The 20,789-nt window shown below is 37.4% G+C and overlaps 1 protein-coding gene across 1 annotated transcript in view; it reads left to right on the top strand.

Annotated features, from left to right (window-relative positions):
* The first annotated feature begins 3,517 nt into the window (after positions 1-3,517).
* LOC107593815 (neural cell adhesion molecule 2) overlaps positions 3,518-20,789 on the top strand; it is a 62,707-nt gene continuing 45,435 nt past the window's right edge. Inside the window, exons 1-4 of the mRNA XM_016283693.1 lie at positions 3,518-3,539; positions 3,610-3,753; positions 9,914-10,051; positions 17,635-17,752. Coding sequence (XP_016139179.1) covers positions 3,518-3,539; positions 3,610-3,753; positions 9,914-10,051; positions 17,635-17,752 — 422 coding nt within the window. The remainder of the gene's footprint in view (positions 3,540-3,609; positions 3,754-9,913; positions 10,052-17,634; positions 17,753-20,789) is intronic.

Here is a 20,789-nt window from a genome sequence, read left to right as displayed (position 1 = left end):
AACACTGTTAATAATAATAATTCATTACATTTATATAGCGCTTTTCTAGGCACTCAAAGCGCTTTACATTGTCAGGGGGTATCTCCTCATCCACCACCAGTGTGCAGCATCCTCCTGTTCTAGTGGTTTTGGATATTTTAAAGGTCCCATGGCATGAAAATGTAACTTTATGTTGTTAATGTTTTTTAACATTAATATGAGTTCCCCTAGCCTGCCTACGGTCCCCCAGTGGCTAGAAATGGCGATAGGTGTAAACCGAGCCCTGGGTATCCTGCTTCGCCTTTGAGAAAATGAAAGCTCAGACGGCCCAATCTGGAAGCTTCCCTTTATGTCGTCATACGGGGAAAGGTTACCTCCCCTTTCTCTGCTTTGCCCGCCCAGAGAATTTGGCCCGCCCATGAGAAACTGAGCTACTACCGTGCGAGGCGAGCACAATATTTTTTTTCGTTGAGAGACATCATGGCTTGCAAACGAGCGAAGCACCTTGCCCCGCCTCTCTCCTCCTCATTAGCATTTAAAGCTACAGACACAGAAATGGCACGTCCTAAGGAAAGCTCATTGTGGGGCTGGCTCGTAGTGGCTGAAATTCTGCACCAAGGCTGAATTTCGGGAAAGAGACTTCAGATACAGTACTAGGGACCACTCAGGCCTATATAATATACATATTGTGCCTTTAAGTGTGCAATAACAATTTATTTCTGTCATAATTTCCTGTTAAACCAAACTTTTGTTTTTGGGAAAGCGAAAGTTATGAATTTCACACAATTCCGGTATTTCTCAGAAAACAGAACTGGTTCTTTATAAGAACCGGCTCTCAGTTCCACAACCCTCCTTGCTGGTGATGTCTTTCAGGCAGAACTGGGACATTATGAAGGTCAAAACACTAAAAAAAAATTCCAGCAAATCACTCTCATCGCACTTTGTTTTGGACTAAATCAAACCAATACGACAGTTTCCTTTTCTCATTCAGTGATTTCTGTCAGATGACCTTCAGTACAGTGCGTTTGGACTGAATAAATGTGTGTAATAGTGTAGAATCAGACCCAGTGCGGCACTCGGCCCTGACCTTCAGAACAGAAACATGATTTCAGCCAAACAGCGAGAGATTCTGTCTGTTTACAAGCACACTTGTGCAAATACTGAGAGGATGAATGCGATCACATTCAAAGCATGCAGAGACGAGGGAGAAAAATAATCATTTTGATTAGCCGGTGAAACAGCTTGATTCATTCGATTCGTGATGGCTGTTATACTTGGAGTTAAAAGAGATGCACTTCTGTGAGAAATGAAGCTGCTTTCACTGAGGTACTGTAAATGCTTGTACAAAGAACTCAGTGGTTGCTCTTTCATCATTCAGGAGAAGAGTGGAGAAACAAACAGAGTAACACTATGTTTTGATAGTGATGCTTTACTTTTATTCTGCTGACAATATGTAACTTTGCAAGTAGGGGTGTGCGATATTGAAAAAAAAAATCTAGATTTTTCGATATTTTGCATAGTATGTTATTGTGCTGATATCTGACTACCATGGACAGCTGCAGTTTTTGATATTCTTCATTCTGTGTGGTGGTCAGTTTAATCTTTTCGTATAAGTTTAAATAGATTTTTACCTTTTATGGGCATTTTTACCTTTTTAATAAAGCCATTTTTTGCTAAAAGAGTGCATCTTTTGAGTCGAATTGCTACATTTAATCAGCCAATTATAATAATAAGACATTTAGGCTGTTACCAAACAAATGAAACCAGTATCAACAAAATTAATCTTTGCAGAAGTTGCATCTGAAGTGGCATTTAGATGTATTTGCACACTGTTAAATTCAGCTCAGAGGGACATGGAGTGCTTTAACCTGCAGTTACAAATGCATAATGCTTCAATATTTTAAACATAAAACATTAAATACCGATGTTTGAAATTATTTAAAAAATGAGAAGATACTTTAAGTGTGAAATTAAATCCGCCAGTAGGTGGCAGCAAGTCACTGTTAACAAGTGAGTCGTCGCGATTGAACCGAATCATTTAAACGGTTGATTCGTTCAGGAACGAAACACCGCCATGTGTGATTTTAACTATATGAAATGATATAAATATGTACATTTTCTGCCTCCATATCTTGAATTTTGTGATCTTTCTTAATGCATTTTAATAGACTGAATCATGCCGTGAAAGAACACTCTCTAAATGCACATGTGCACTGTTTAACCCACTAGACTTCGTCACGATAAAACATTAAATACCGATGTTTGAAATTATTTAAAAAATGAGAAGATACTTTAAGTGTGAAATTAAATCCGCCAGTAGGTGGCAGCAAGTCACTGTTAACAAGTGAGTCGTCGCGATTGAACCGAATCATTTAAACGGTTGATTCGTTCAGGAACGAAACACCGCCATGTGTGATTTTAACTATATGAAATGATATAAATATGTACATTTTCTGCCCCCATATCTTGAATTTTGTGATCTTTCTTAATGCATTTTAATAGACTGAATCATGCAGTGAAAGAACACTCTCTAAATGCACATGTGCACTGTTTAACCCACTAGACTTCGTCACGTAATGTGTGCGTGCACTCCGTAGGTGTTTTGTTTGGTTTTTGCAAAATACTCGATAATATCAAATTGCACATCGTTAAAACAACAATTACGATATTATCGCAGACGATATATATCGCACACCCCTATTTGCAACATGCCAACTTATTCTACTGACCCCAACTGTAACCTAACGGTCTAATTATCTAATGAGAGTGAGTTACGTTAGTTACAAAGTTACTTATAGTTAGTAGAATGTCTAAAGTGGAACACTGAAATATTGAGTGTTAAAATAGTATAGCAATGTTCAAATACAATTTTTAGTTCATATGGAGATGTCCTATTTTAGTATTGAGATACTGTTATATTATAGTTTTTAGTATTTCTTTGTTTTTATTCATTAATTTGTATTTTTAATGTTTATAATGTTATGAATATAAGCTACAATAAAATACATTTAAGCCTTATTTTATTATTCTTTAATTTATTAGTAACGCTTTAAAATAATGCGTTAACTAGCATTAACTGACAATGAGCAATGCATTTGTTACAGTATTTATCAATATTTGTTAGCATTAGTTAATACAACTGTTCTTTGTTAGTTCCCGTTAACTCAGGTCCATTAAATAATATGAATGGATACAACTTGATTTTTAATCAGATGATTAATATTAACTGATGTAGTTAAAGTGTAAAGTGTTATATATGTGGTTTTAGTTTTAGTTAAAGGGATAGTTCACTCAAAAATGAAAGTTTTGTCAACTTTTACTCACACAAAATAAGTTGTTTTAAAGAATGTCAGTAACCAAAGAGTTGACGGTAGCCATTGACTTTTATAGTGTGGAACAAAAATGAATAATAATAATATGACAGTTAATGGCTACCGTCTACTGTTTGGTTATAAACGTTCTTCAAAATATCTTCTTTTGTGTTCAACAGAAGAAACAAACTCATTCAGGTTTGAAATAACTTGAGTGCGAGTAAATGATGACAGAATTTTCATCTTTTGGTGAATTTCACCTTTAATTCTAATAACCCTGACTGAGATCTCTGATGACGCTGTGTTCGTTTGCTCTCAGAGAAGCTGACGTTCCTCGAGGTGAAGACGCCGCAGGAGTTTCGTCAGAGCGAGGACGCTGAGGTCGTCTGTGATGTCATCAGTTCACCGGTGCCAGCCGTCTCATGGTTCTACAAGAACCGAGAAATCACGTCCGAACCCAACAGTAAGAGCACTCACAATTCATATACACACTCATATATGTGACCCCGGAGCACAAAACCAGTCTAAAGTGTCAATTTTTCGAAATTGAGATGTATACATCATCTGAAAGCTGAATAAATAATCTTTCCATTGATGCATGGTTTGTTAGGATCTGACAATATTTGGCTGAGATGCAACTATTTGAAAATCTGGAATCTGAGGGTGCAAAAAAATCTAAATATTGAGAAAATCATCTTTAAAGTTGTTCAAATGAAGTTCTTAGCAATGCATGTTACTAATCAAACATTAAGTTTTGATATATTTACGGTAGGAGATTTACTAAATATCTTCATGGAACATGATCTTTACTTAATATCCTAATGATTTTTGGTATAAAAGAGAAATGTATAATTGTGACCCATACAATGTATTGTTGGCTATTGCTACAAATATCCCCCAGCGACTCAACACTGCTTTTGTGCTGAAGAGTCACATATTCATATACAACACGGTACTCCAGAGTATCAGAATATCATGGAATTACTGTGGTACATGTTCAAAAGAAAAAAAAAACATGCTAAATAAATAATATTTCTCCGTTAATTTAACTCAACAAATTATTTTAACCAATTTCAGCTTACTTTTTTAAGTGATTCCAGATTCAACTTGATTATTTAAGTCTGTTTAATGCCATTGAAGTTAAAATGACTTGTACAGCCAATTTGATTATACTTAAAAATAAATAAATAAATATTAATAATAAATAAGGCACAAACCTTACTTTTTTAAGTTGAAGTGGAATTTTCATTTTGAATTTTTTTTTTTAAGTTTGCTGTGGTACTTTGTGATGCTGTTTTGTTTTTGATTGTTAATTATTTGTAATTGCAGTCCAGATATTGTATTTCGGTTCATCTCTTGGGATTTTTGCATTAGAAAATTACAATAGAGCTTAGGAAGCTTATTTTGATAAATAAAATAATTTATTTTTGGTCAATAAATATACTGTCATTTAAAATATGTCCATTTTTATGGAAGCTTGTTGAATAAAAATAAATAAATAAGGTAATTGTGACTTTTTTTATCTCACAATTCTGACTTTATAACACACAGTTGTGAGTTATAAATACAGAATTGTGAGATACAAACTTGCTATTGTAAGAAAATAGTATTTTTTCATTCATTAAAAAAATTCAGAAGCAAAAAATATATTAAAAAAATATTAAATATTGTGAATGCCCATCTTAATTTAATATATTTCATTATATTTTTTAAAATATATTTTAAATTATTATATTTTATTATATGACATGATTAATATATTTTATTACATGATATAATTATTATCATATTTTTTTTTTATATGATGCTTTCATTATAAATATGGTGCTAATTATGTAAATTAAATATGTTAGACATGTTAATTATTGTGCTTTTAAACTCAGCAGCAGAGAACTTTTGAACCCAAATACCACACTTTTACATATTCTTCTGTTATTGAAAAACATCCACTAAAAACCACAAATAATTTAATGCATTTTGGATTAAACCACATTAAGTGTCTGAATTCAGTAAAGTTCTCTGCTGAGGGAATAAAAACTTCCGTCTACATTTTAGGTGTCAAACCATTAATTAGAATTCAAAGGCAGAACTGTGACAAGCTATCTGCACTTTCCAGCCTGGGAGATTAAAAGATGGAGATTTTGATTATTTTTATTATAATTACGGAGTCGGTTATAAATATCTCTCCTGAACGAGAGGAGACAAGGTGTGTGTTTATCAGCGAGGGACGACAAAAGCCAAAGAAAGGCTGTAATCCGAAAGGTGTTTCATTTAGCAAATGTCCTTGAAATGGAAGCAGAAGTAGTTTTGAGGATTGATGATAATATTTTCCTATTATTGCGCACAGATGAAAAATGAGTCTGTTGATTAAATCCTCAGCTTTCTTCTTTCTCACAGCACACAGGACTATATTTCTGTCAGATGCTTTAAATGTAACACAATGACTTTAAGTTCACTTAGAAACTTACGGTGGTTTTAGTTTAGTGATCAATCCAAAGATTCCAGGACTGTGACGTCTGAAATGTTCTTTGGCAAAGACACAAATCCATTTGTTATTGCTGCCGTTTGATAAAGCAGATATCAGTATCACTATTACAGTATTACATTACATTTGTTGAGTATTGCATTTGTAACATTACTTGCTTGATTAAACTCGTGCAGTTTGTGTCATGTAAGTATTTATCTGTCTATCTCAGACTATAGTACAACCTAGCAACAGCACTCAAACCACTCAGAACACCTTAGCAACAGCCTAGCAACCGTCCAAAACACCCTAACAGCTGCATGGCAACACACAAACAAACACTCAGAACACTGTATCAACTGCATAGCAACACATTGGCAAACATTCAGAATACCATAGCAACTGCATAGCAACGTGTATCCAAACACTCAAAACAACCTAGCAACTGCATAGAAACACACTAGCAACCACCTGAAAGCATGCCAGCAACTGTATAACAACATGTTGCCAAACACTCAGGGCACCCTAGTAAATATACAGCAACATAATAGCAACTACCTGGAACACCCCAGTGACTGCATAGCAACACACTGTCAAACATTCAGAACACCGTAGCATCTGCATAGCAGCATGTTTCCAAACACTCAAACCCCCTAGCAGCTGCATAGCAACACATTAGCAACCACCTGAAAACACACCAGCAAATGTACAGTATAGCAGCATGTTGGCAAACATATAGAATGCCCTAGCAACTGCATATCAACACACTAGCAACCACCTGGAGCACCCTAACAGCTGATAGTAACACTCAGAACACTGTAGCAACTGCATAGCAACACATTTGCAAGCAATCAGAACACACTGGCAACTACAGAGCACCACACTAGCAACCACCTGGAACCACAACATGACTGTATAACAAGTAGTTGACAAACACTTAGAACACCATAGCAACTGCATAGCAACACACTAGCACCCCAGCAACTGCATAGAAACAGGTTGACAAACACTCAAAGCACCCAATAACCACATAGCAACATATTAACAATCACCTGCATAGCAACACACTGGAAAACATCCAGAACACTGTAGTAACTGCAGAACACTCCGAATATCCTAGCAACCAAATAGCAACACACTAGCAACAACTGGAACCATAACACGACTGTATAACAAGTAGTTGACAAACACTTAGAACACCATAGCAACTGCATAGCAACACACTAGCACCCCAGCAACTGCATAGAAACACACTAGCAACCACCTGAAAGCATGCCAGCAACTGTATAACAACATGTTGCCAAACACTCAGGGCACCCTAGTAAATATACAGCAACATAATAGCAACTACCTGGAACACCCCAGTGACTGCATAGCAACACACTGTCAAACATTCAGAACACCGTAGCATCTGCATAGCAGCATGTTTCCAAACACTCAAACCCCCTAGCAGCTGCATAGCAACACATTAGCAACCACCTGAAAACACACCAGCAAATGTACAGTATAGCAGCATGTTGGCAAACATATAGAATGCCCTAGCAACTGCATATCAACACACTAGCAACCACCTGGAGCACCCTAACAGCTGATAGTAACACTCAGAACACTGTAGCAACTGCATAGCAACACATTTGCAAGCAATCAGAACACACTGGCAACTACAGAGCACCACACTAGCAACCACCTGGAACCACAACACTGTATAACAAGTAGTTGACAAACACTTAGAACACCATAGCAACTGCATAGCAACACACTAGCACCCCAGCAACTGCATAGAAACACACTAGCAACCACCTGAAAGCATGCCAGCAACTGTATAACAACATGTTGCCAAACACTCAGGGCACCCTAGTAAATATACAGCAACATAATAGCAACTACCTGGAACACCCCAGTGACTGCATAGCAACACACTGTCAAACATTCAGAACACCGTAGCATCTGCATAGCAGCATGTTTCCAAACACTCAAACCCCCTAGCAGCTGCATAGCAACACATTAGCAACCACCTGGAGCACCCTAACAGCTGATAGTAACACTCAGAACACTGTAGCAACTGCATAGCAACACATTTGCAAGCAATCAGAACACACTGGCAACTACAGAGCACCACACTAGCAACCACCTGGAACCACAACCAAACACTCAAAGCACGCTAGTAACCACATAGCAACATATTAACAATCACCTGCATAGCAACACACTAGAAAACATCCAGAACATTGTAGTAACTGCAGAACACTCAGAATGTCCTAGTAACCGAATAGCAACACACTAGCAACAACTGAAACCACAACACGACTGTGTAACAAGTAGTTGACAAACACTTAGAACACCATAGCAACTGCATAGCAACACATTTGCAAGCAATCAGAACACACTGGCAACTACAGAGCACCACACTAGCAACCACCTGGAACCACAACACTGTATAACAAGTAGTTGACAAACACTTAGAACACCATAGCAACTGCATAGCAACATATTAACAACCACCTGCATAGCAACACACTGGAAAACATCCAGAACACTGTAGTAACTGCAGAACACTCAGAATATCCTAGCAACTAAATAGCAACACACTAGCAACAACTGGAACCACAACACGACTGTATAACAAGTAGTTGACAAACACTTAGAACACCATAGCAACTGCATAGCAACATATTAACAACCACCTGCATAGCAACACACTGGAAAACATCCAGAACACTGTAGTAACTGCAGAACACTCAGAATATCCTAGCAACTAAATAGCAACACACTAGCAACAACTGGAACCACAACACGACTGTATAACAAGTAGTTGACAAACACTTAGAACACCATAGCAACTGCATAGCAACATATTAACAACCACCTGCATAGCAACACACTGGAAAACATCCAGAACACTGTAGTAACTGCAGAACACTCAGAATATCCTAGCAACTAAATAGCAACAACTGGAACCACAACACGACTGTATAACAAGTAGTTGACAAACACTTAGAACACCATAGCAACTGCATAGCAACACACTAGCACCCCAGCGACTGCATGGCAACAGGTTGACAAACACTCAAAGCACCCAATAACCACATAGCAACATATTAACAATCACCTGCATAGCAACACACTAGAAAACATCCAGAACATTGTAGTAACTGCAGAACACTCAGAATGTCCTAGTAACCGAATAGCAACACACTAGCAACAACTGAAACCACAACACGACTGTATAACAAGTAGTTGACAAACACTTAGAACACCATAGCAACTGCATAGCAACACACTAGCACCCCAGCGACTGCATGGCAACAGGTTGACAAACACTCAAAGCACGCTAGTAACCACATAGCAACATATTAACAATCACCTGCATAGCAACACACTAGAAAACATCCAGAACATTGTAGTAACTGCAGAACACTCAGAATATCCTAGTAACCGAATAGCAACACACTAGCAACAACTGAAACCACAACACGACTGTATAACAAGTAGTTGACAAACACTTAGAACACCATAGCAACTGCATAGCAACACACTAGCACCCCAGCGACTGCATGGCAACAGGTTGACAAACACTCAAAGCACCCTAGTAACCACATAGCAACATATTAACAACCACCTGCAAAGCAACACACCGGAAAACATCCAGAACACTGTAGTAACTGCAGAACACTCCGAATATCCTAGTAACCGAATAGCAACACACTAGCAACTAACTGGAACCAAAACACGACTGCGTAACAACAAGCTGACAGACACTTAGGACATCCTAGTGACTGCATAGCAACCTTTTGCCAAACATCAGAACACCCCAGTAACTGCACAGCAACACACTAGCAACCACCTGGAACACCACAGTGACTGCCTAGCAGCCCACTGAGAAACATTCTGAACACTGTAGCAACTGCAGAACACTCACAACACCCTAGTGACTGTATAGCAACACACTAGCAACCAACTGGAACTCAGTGACTGCATAGCAACGCAAACAATCAGAACACAGTAGCAATTGCATAGCAAAATTTTTGCAAACGCACAAAACACCCTAGCAGTGCCATAGCAACAGACTAGCAACCATTTGGAACTCCCTAGCAACTGTAGAATAGCATAGCGCAGTCTCACAGAGCTGTAACGTCTGTGTTTGTGTGTCTTCCTGAAGGCAGACTTCAGGTGCTTCCCAGCAACAACCTGCAGATCCTGCGAGTGAGTAAAGCTGACGAGGGAGTGTACCGCTGTGAGGCACGTGTGGAGGCCCGAGGAGAAATCGACTTCAGGGACATCGTGGTGCTGGTCAACGGTAAGAGCTGTTCTTCACACACTTCCTCACTGATCTCTGAACAGCTCAATAAGCGTACAGCGCTCCACTGTGACAGACTGTCCAGCCACCCCTTTACCAACTCACTTAATAACAATACGATAAAATATCATAACACTGATAGAATAAGATGAGTTTTCTCATGGTATCCGTGGGATCTATCTATCTATCTATCTATCTATCTATCTATCTATCTATCTATCTATCTATCTATCTGTCTCTCTGTCTCTGTCTGTCTGTCTGTCATTATTATTATTTTTATGATTTTGGCTGTTGATGCAAAAACATGCATTTTGTTAGAAAATTTATATTTTTATTGGAATTGTAATATTTCACCCTAATTGTATTTAATAAATCTAAATAAATGGTTTCACAAATGTTCAAATTGAAACCCATTAAAACCACAATATTTAATACTAGTGCCATTTAAGCATAAAATGATATAGAAACACTTTGTTAATAGGCTAAGACTCAGCTGGCAATGCTTTAACTTTTTTTTTTTTTTTTTTACTATTTTTAAGTGTAACACTTTTAAATTAAAATTAAATTTTTTTTACTATTTTTCAATTTAACATTTTTTAAATGTCACAGTTTTACTCATTTTAATTGTATCATTTTTAACATTTAATTTTAACATTTAATAATATAATTTTTTAATTTTAATGTAATGTTTTTTTTATTTAAATGTTACTTTTTTTTACCATTTTTAAATGTTACTTTTTACATTTTTAATCAGTGCTGATGCTGTAAATTAATTTAGTGAAACAACTGTTGTAATAGTTGCACTCTAAAAGCCATCTGAGAAGTTGCATATGTAAATCTTATTGCCAAACAAAGCACATCACTTGAATAACTTAATTGCCAATCATAATTCTCTCAAAAGGCCTCTAGAATCTGTGTCCTTACTAGAAGAACAGTGATCCAAACGAGCCTCAAACAGATGGGTCGCATATGCAACATGACCGTGTTAACTCAAGATGGAAGGTCAAAGCAGAACGAGGCGTTTCATTACAGCAGCGGATGGCGTTCCAACACACCGCTATGATCCGCTGCAGCTCAGCCAAGGCTGGGAATAAATCTAGGGGGAAATTCTGGATGCAATCTCCAGTCTTGGACACGAGACCCAGGCGTCGTCGCTTGCTAGTCAGCGTTTGCTAAGTGATTTAAGTAGCAGGTTGTTCTGTTTCCGAGGCAGACGGCACTTGTCATGTCTTGGGGATAATAGGACGCGCCTCATTGAGCGAGCTTATTGGATCTTCCTGAAAGCTATAAGTGGTGATGCTAAATTGAATGCAATGCACTTTTATTCGTCTTTGCGTGTTATTACATCAGTTTAAAGAAGTATGAGTTGTGCAAATACTATTGTGTCCGTTCAGGCAGAGCTCGGTGCTATCAAATCCTGACGACGGCTCATTCTGCAGAACAAGGTAAATGAATGCGTAGAAAAGACGGGCGGTGTTTTGTGAAGCGTTAGTGGAGATAAGGTCGCCGTTTGCTTGTGAGTCACAGAAGCTTGAAGTTTATGTTAATTGAAACATTTAGTCACAAATCTAGTCGGCAGAAAATTGAGTGCAAAGATGCTGAGTTGATAAACTACATGTGGATTTGAGATGCCAAACGCCCATTTTAGTTTGAATGTGAAAAGACTAGCATTTTAGTCTGAACTTGTCTCTTCAAGCTGGTTTATATTGGTTAACTGGGACTTTACCACCACAAACATCTTAACCAGCAAGACACAATAACCACGTATACTTCATGATCATTTCCCATCAAAGAATTCATAGATTTGTACATTTAGTTAATGCTAACCATCCACATTTCCATTCAGACAAATGAAAAATGTCTGTTCACCAAATAGTCATATTGCGGGATTAACTTCAAATCCAATGCTTATATATGCTATATATATATATATTTGTGCTATCAAAATTAGCACGATAATGCAGGCGATTCATATTTTCAGTTCAATGCGTCAAAAATATTTAACACAATTAACACAAGGCCAGGGCTAGGGTTGGCCACCCCAATCACAACTGCACTTTTTCTTGACAAGAAGTGCATTTATTTAGTCGCAGAACATCTTTATGACCACATCCAATGTTAGATGTTTCATATGCGCACTCCAACTTCACTTCAGCGGCAGTAGCCTGTATCATCTCATATCAAAGCGCGAATGAAACTACGTGCGTGCAATGTCATGGTCAGTTAAGTCACGAAGTTAGCAAAAAGACGATTAAAGCTGCCTTAAAACTGTGCATGCATGTTATATGTTATATATGAATCACATTTAAGAACATGACTGAAATGGTTTTCAAAACTGTCTCACTCGTCTAACACGCCCGATTCAACTCGTCAGCTCATTAGTAGAGACTTTAATGCTGCGTTCAAGTCATGTCAGATAGATCGTATTTACGAGTTGAATCAATAACCACGTATACTTCATGATCATTTCCCATCAAAGAATTCATAGATTTGTACATTTAGTTAATGCTAACCATCCACATTTCCATTCAGACAAATGAAAAATGTCTGTTCACCAAATAGTCATATTGCGGGATTAACTTCAAATCCAATGCTTATATATGCTATATATATATATATTTGTGCTATCAAAATTAGCACGATAATGCAGGCGATTCATATTTTCAGTTCAATGCGTCAAAAATATTTAACACAATTAACACAAGGCCAGGGCTAGGGTTGGCCACCCCAATCACAACTGCACTTTTTCTTGACAAGAAGTGCATTTATTTAGTCGCAGAACATCTTTATGACCACATCCAATGTTAGATGTTTCATATGCGCACTCCAACTTCACTTCAGCGGCAGTAGCCTGTATCATCTCATATCAAAGCGCGAATGAAACTACGTGCATGCAATGTCATGGTCAGTTAAGTCACGAAGTTAGCAAAAGACAATTAAAGCTGCCTTAAAACTGTGCATGCATGTTATATGTTATATATGAATCACATTTAAGAACATGACTCTGAAATGGTTTTCAAAACTGTCTCACTCGTCTAACACGCCCGATTCAACTCGTCAGCTCATTAGTAGAGACTTTAATGCTGCGTTCAAGTCATGTCAGATAGATCGTATTTACGAGTTGAACGCACATGATCGCCAGCACAAAGTCGTTGTTACGAGTGGGAAACTCGACATTTTCTTTAACCCCCGAATTTCCGAGTTGGGGGGCGTGTCAGTGAGAAAACGATTATGGAGCTTATAATATGACAAAACTATTTGAATTTGTATTGTATAAGTTTGAATTATTGACAAGTGGCATTTATCAAAACTGAATATTATGTGGTATTTAACATTAAAACTGTGCATGCATGTTATATGTTATATATGAATCACATTTAAGAACATGACTCTGAAATGGTTTTCAAAACTGTCTCACTCGTCTAACACGCCCGATTCAACTCGTCAGCTCATTAGTAGAGACTTTAATGCTGCGTTCAAGTCATGTCAGATAGATCGTATTTACGAGTTGAACGCACATGATCGCCAGCACAAAGTCGTTGTTACGAGTGGGAAACTCGACATTTTCTTTAACCCCCGAATTTCCGAGTTGGGGGGCGTGTCAGTGAGAAAACGATTATGGAGCTTATAATATGACAAAACTATTTGAATTTGTATTGTATAAGTTTGAATTATTGACAAGTGGCATTTATCAAAACTGAATATTATGTGGTATTTAACATAGTTCTGAATTAGATTTTTTTTTACTTGAATATTGAACATTTGACATTTAACACAACTGATTTTTTAGTTTTATAGACATATATTTTCAAACAGCGAATTTTTTGTTCTGAATTCTTTGACTGCAAATATCCAGTAAATGCATTAAAAATATTTAAAACAAGGCCAGGGCTGTTGAAATCAATTATATATTTAGAAATTAAGATCTTGAATAAATTCTACAATTACTGTATATATGTATTTATATATTCACACACACTTTGTCATGCTTACCTATATAAAATATAGCATATATAATATACCATTATATATATGTACATCACATATATTTACAGGAATCATTTTTGCAACTTGTCAGAGTAGTTTTAATATGCAAACAATATAATAGAAGAGAAGTTACATCTCGAAATGAATTTATGTCATCAGAAATTATTCATATTAAAGTTAGTCTTAGTTAAGCGAGAAAAACAGCAGCAAGTCATTACAAATACTTATTTTCCACCATAATTTGCAAATAAATTCTTAAAAAATCCTACAATGTGATTTTCTGGATTTTTTTTCCTCATTTTGTTTCTCATAGTTGAGGTATACCTATGATGAAAATTACAGGCCTCTCTCATCTTTTTAAGTGGGAGAACTTCCACAATTGGTGGCTGACTAAATACTTTTTTTCCCCACTGTATGTCATCAGAAATTATTCATATTAAAGTTAGTCTTAGTTAAGCGAGAAAAACAGCAGCAAGTCACTCATTGTTTACCACCTCGTCAGTTATTACCATCCCAGCTGTCATATGATATGTTTTTGTACTCCGTTCTCCACCAGTCTTGTTTACTAGCTTAACCAGCAAGACTTGACTAGGTTGGCCTGGTTAATATACACACGTAAGCAGCATAAACCAGCGTTTGTGACTCTCTGAGCTGGTGATCCTTCGCATTACTGAGCGATGACTTGAGAAGCGCCTGGTCTTTGTTTGCTCGTCTGTGTTTCTTCTAACTCTCCTGTACATCTGTGTGCGTGGATGTGTTTACGCCGATGATTAGCATGCAGACGTGCGCTAGCGTGCTCTTTCCGCGCCCTTAACCCTGACTTTCATCATCAGAGGAGCGGTTTGAGCGCAGACAGGGGCCGACTCGCCAACTTCTGTCCGCATCTGCTCGATCCTTTAAAAGGAAATGTCACAGAGATAGAGGGCGTCTCATTTGCGTCGTCCTTCGCTGATACGCATCACCAAGAAAAACGAGTCATTTCAGCCTCTTTGAATTCTAACAGGAGGCGAATCACAGAGCGGTGAATAATGATTGTGCTGGAGAGACATTGTTAGGGGCTGTTTGATTCTCTTAAAGCTTCGTATCAGATGGATTCAGCCCGTCATAGACTGACACCACACAAAGTTGTTTTGAAATAAGGACGTTACTCTGGGACATTTAAAGGGAATCAGACTGAAACGTGAACGTAAACACACTGCAGACGTGGTTTGCTGAAATACTGTTTGACAGTTAAATAATTTTCATTACAGGCCAGAGATAAAGTTGAGGAAACAAACCTAATTTGGTCCAAAAAAAAAGTTTACATAAGAACTGGAGCTTAAAATAATAATAGCAACAGCTGATTGATTGATTAATAATTCAGTGCTTACCCAAAGATCAATAAAAAAAACTGAAGACCAGAAACATACTCTCATTGCTCAATAGCACCAACATGCATTATTGAGCAATGCATTAAAAGCTTGTGTTCTTGTACTAAATATGTAATGTTTATTTCTTACTTAACCTTTTTCTTTCTGTCAGGAAATACTGGTTCTTCAGTTTTATTATATGTAATATTTGTATATATTTAGCTTGTGGTTTTGTAGTACATATTTAATGTGCGTTTTACTAAATCTCTCAGAAATATTAAATATTAGTTAATCCATATTATTCAATATATTATTTATTGTTTTGTGTATAGATAGATAGATAGATAGATAGATAGATAGATAGATAGATAGATAGATAGATAGATAGATAGATAATGTGTAATGTGTGTAAAATATGTCATCAGAAATTATTCATATTAAAGTTAGTCTTAGTTAAGCGAGAAAAACAGCAGCAAGTCATTAATTGTTTACCACCTCGTCAGTTATTACCATCCCAGCTGTCATATGATATGTTTTTGTACTCCGTTCTCCACCAGTCTTGTTTACTAGCTTAACCAGCAAGACTTGACTAGGTTGGCCTGGTTAATATACACACGTAAGCAGCATAAACCAGCGTTTGTGACTCTCTGAGCTGGTGATCCTTCGCATTACTGAGCGATGACTTGAGAAGCGCCTGGTCTTTGTTTGCTCGTCTGTGTTTCTTCTAACTCTCCTGTACATCTGTGTGCGTGGATGTGTTTACGCCGATGATTAGCATGCAGACGTGCGCTAGCGTGCTCTTTCCGCGCCCTTAACCCTGACTTTCATCATCAGAGGAGCGGTTTGAGCGCAGACAGGGGCCGACTCGCCAACTTCTGTCCGCATCTGCTCGATCCTTTAAAAGGAAATGTCACAGAGATAGAGGGCGTCTCATTTGCGTCGTCCTTCGCTGATACGCATCACCAAGAAAAACGAGTCATTTCAGCCTCTTTGAATTCTAACAGGAGGCGAATCACAGAGCGGTGAATAATGATTGTGCTGGAGAGACATTGTTAGGGGCTGTTTGATTCTCTTAAAGCTTCGTATCAGATGGATTCAGCCCGTCATAGACTGACACCACACAAAGTTGTTTTGAAATAAGGACGTTACTCTGGGACATTTAAAGGGAATCAGACTGAAACGTGAACGTAAACACACTGCAGACGTGGTTTGCTGAAATACTGTTTGACAGTTAAATAATTTTCATTACAGGCCAGAGATAAAGTTGAGGAAACAAACCTAATTTGGTCCAAAAAAAAAAGTTTACATAAGAACTGGAGCTTAAAATAATAATAGCAACAGCTGATTGATTGATTAATAATTTAGTGCTTACCCAAAGATCAATAAAAAAAACTGAAGACCAGAAACATACTCTCATTGCTCAATAGCACCAACATGCATTATTGAGCAATGCATTAAAAGCTTGTGTTCTTGTACTAAATATGTAATGTTTATTTCTTACTTAACCTTTTTCTTTCTGTCAGGAAATACTGGTTCTTCAGTTTTATTATATGTAATATTTGTATATATTTAGCTTGTGGTTTTGTAGTACATATTTAATGTGCGTTTTACTAAATCTCTCAGAAATATTAAATATTAGTTAATCCATATTATTCAATATATTATTTATTGTTTTGTGTATAGATAGATAGATAGATAGATAGATAGATAGATAGATAGATAGATAGATAGATAGATAATGTGTAATGTGTGTAAAAATGGGTGTATATATATATATATATATATATATACATTTATTTATTTCAATATTTTGCAGTAATATTCAATAATCAGGTCATAGCATTTTTGACTTTATCACTTATAACTTTAGTATAAATTTATACATATTTATTTATTTATTTATTTAAATATTATTATTTATATGACATTATATATTTATATTTTGTTATATAGTAAAAATATTGTTTATTTAAATATTATTATTAAGTGCAAAAAGAAAAAATGGAAAGAGCCACTTCACTTGCACACTTCTTTTGATATCTCATGTGCATGTATTCAGATGTGTCAGTTTATAGTCACATACTGTATGCATTGGAATAAATTAGACAGAAAACACAATCAGAGCGGGCTGACTGGAGTTTGAATACTGGACAACAGTGAGTCCAATTCAAACAAGCATCTGACTTCAGCTGTATAGTGAGAGACATGGAAACAAGTGTTAAATATGCATGTCTGGTATCGTTTCAGTTCCTCCGGTTCTGTCGGTGCCGCAGCAGTCCTTCAACGCCACCGCCGACTACCAGGAGTCAGTGACGTTCACCTGCATCACGTCCGGCTCCCCCGACCCCCAGGTGACCTGGTACTGGTGGGTAACAGTAATGTTTGTCCAGAGACACTCTGAATGTTGCTGCTTGGTCCAAAAGCTGAGTGACAAACCCTGAAGATGCAGCGATGTGTAGTGCAGTATGTAGGGCGCTGGACATCTCAGCTAGTATGTAGGGCACAGTGTCCTCGATTCATCTATTCTATCTGTATGCAAATGGTTACGGCTCTGTGGCGTCGGGCCGTGAAGCGCTGATGTGTGCTTTGATCAGACGTTCAAAGCCTTCCATGATAACCGAGGTGAGGGCCGGAAATGTTCAAAATCAGAGATCTTTCTATTGTGTGAGGGAGACATTGAGCGTGCCTGTGTAAAATGTTTGCTGGCTGACCTGCGTGGAGCCTTGCATTGCAGATTTTAACATTTTGTTTGTTGAGATCTTTGTGAAAGTCTACGAGTAGATGCTTGTGAAAATGTGAAGATTCAAACTCTGTTTCTTTTCCATATAGTCCCATTGCTGTCTGGAGATATAACGGCTGGGGCTGTCAAGCGATTAAAATGTTATTTTAGATTAAAATCGAATTAATTACTTGATGTGCTGATTAATTCATCGCAAATTAATCATGCATCAGTTTTGAGAAAATACCCCCAAAAGTTCAGTTAATGTGTTAAATGAGAAAAGCATTGCAAAAACATTACAAAACGTAGCTTTATATAAACATAGCTTTCATAGAATTACATTGTCACGCCTGTTTTGGGTTTTGGTTTATGTTCATGTTTTCATGTCTTTTATTTTGTCACAAGTCATGGTTCCTGTTTAGTCATGTGGTTCCCTTATCCTCATGGTATCCTGCCAAGTGTATGTGTCATGTTCTGATTGGTTGTCTTGTTCATTTGTCTTGTTATCGTTAGGTGCGTTCGACTTGAAGCACCGCTACAGACGACAGTCAACGAGAGTAGCCGCTTGCAGTCGGGGGCGGAGTTGAAAACGGAGCCGTCAAGCCGGACACTTTTTGCTCCCGTTAGTGACGCTTGCGCGGTGTTTGCATACTCTATCACAGATGAAGTGAATTAAATGCAATTATTTGTCAAATATACAGACGCTTCAGAAACGTTTTCATGAGCAACAGATATATACTGATTATATACTGCTTAATACATCGCCAACTGTTCAAGAATAAAGTTCAACGTAAATATATACTATTTAAATACTAATAAAGTGGGGGAATGTATGCTTTCATCAGTGTTTTATGATAAACGTGACTCAATATATCATTGTGACTACAGTAAAAAAGCTTTTACTGTTCTAAAAACACAGATTTGTGGCTATTATTGGAATTGAAATGGTTAGAATTAACCCGAAACACACGTGATAGTTGTCATGCGGTGAATCTGGCCAATCGTGAAACGGCTGTGTCGTCATCAACGCTCCTGCAGCCGCTCTGGAGAAACTGCGCCGGCTGAGTCAGCTCTCGAAACGCTCTCACGGTGCTTTGATGCCACACGTGACAGTGACGTGGTGTCGGCGCCGTCTCAAGTTGGACAAAATTACTAACCGGCATGCATTGCTTCAAGTCAGATTGTGATCGATCTGCGTAGTGCTGCATGAAGTCGAACACACCTATTGGTTATTGTCCTGTCATGTGGTTCTCAGTACTGTTTGCTCATTGGTTGGTTTATGTCATGTGACCCTTACTGTTTAGTATTTATAGCCCTAATTAGGGCTGTGCAATTAATCGCATGCGATTGTCATGCGCATCTCGTCAGTAAAGCCGGTTCCGTGATTGGTAGTAGATCTCCATCACCTGCTTTCAGATGGAGCGGCATTTACTACACAGAGCCATAGTTCACTGACAAGCTAGGCAATATCGCATTCATAATTGAATGCGATTCATCTGCAATTGCCTAATTGTCAGTGAACTACGGCTCTGTGTAGTAAATGCCGCTCCATCTGAAAGCAGGTGATGGAGATCTACTACCAATCACGGAACCGGCTTTACTGACGAGATGCGCATGACAATCGCATGCGATTAATTGCACAGCCCTAGCCCTAATGTTGCCATTGTCTCTTATCGAGTATTGTCCCTGTAACCTCTGTTGGTAAGTTCTTGTTTTTGTTCACGCAGAGTCTGTTCATGCCATGCCAAGTCAAGTCAGGTCTTAGTTTATTGTTTGGTCACTTTTGGGATTTAATAGAATCTGCACTTGGGTTCTCACTACGCTTGCCTCCAGTGGACTCCTTACATACATGCAATTTTTTATATGTATTTACATTGAGATTAAATTGATATTTAATTCATGACTTGTAATTTGCAATATATATCAGAAATGAGTTTTAATTGGTGTTTAAAAATGTTATATTTAAATATGAAATGATTTTTAAGAAATGAAAGCGCTCGATATTAAAAATTAATTAAATACACTCAATATTAAACTAAAACCACCAGTAGGTGGAGACAAATCACTGTCTTAATGAGTGAGTCATTGAATCATTCATTCAACCGATTCATTCAGTGGCTGAATCAATGAATCACTGGATTTGTTCAAAAGCATGTTTTCATTCAGTAATGTCATGTCATGTCGTTCAGAAAGGCACAACAGTTTTGTCAAATTTTTAATTGCAAAATTGAGCAAGCCAATATTGACACAATAAAACACTTTTATTGAACTTTTGTATAAAATCAATGGTGCAGATATTGAAGAAAAGCAGCACTCTTGCTGGTGTGATATTGCTAAACTATATCATATGATATAAATAAAAAAGGGGCATTTTTTCCCCTCATATCTTGAATTTTAGGATCATATAACTGCATTCTAATAGGCTTCTTCACACAGTCCGTCATGCTGCGTCAGCAACTGCGTCAGTGTAAGATGACAGACAGGTCTGAGCCAAATGATTGTGTTAAATCGACAGCCATAATAAAGACTTTTGTGTTTCTCACGGATGGGATTGAATCAGGGTGAACGAAAAGGGCTGGAGGTCTTTAGTGGAAGTGAAGTTATAACGTCTGAAACCATCAGTCTGAATAGTCAAGCACAAAGTGCAGCACAATTAGTTTTCACCGATTTATGATTGGCACGA

Source organism: Sinocyclocheilus grahami, unplaced genomic scaffold, assembly GCF_001515645.1.
Source record: "Sinocyclocheilus grahami isolate Dianchi unplaced genomic scaffold, SAMN03320097.WGS_v1.1 scaffold176.1, whole genome shotgun sequence".
Classification (NCBI taxonomy): Eukaryota; Metazoa; Chordata; class Actinopteri; order Cypriniformes; family Cyprinidae; genus Sinocyclocheilus; species Sinocyclocheilus grahami.
This window is presented reverse-complemented; position numbering and strand designations above follow the sequence as displayed.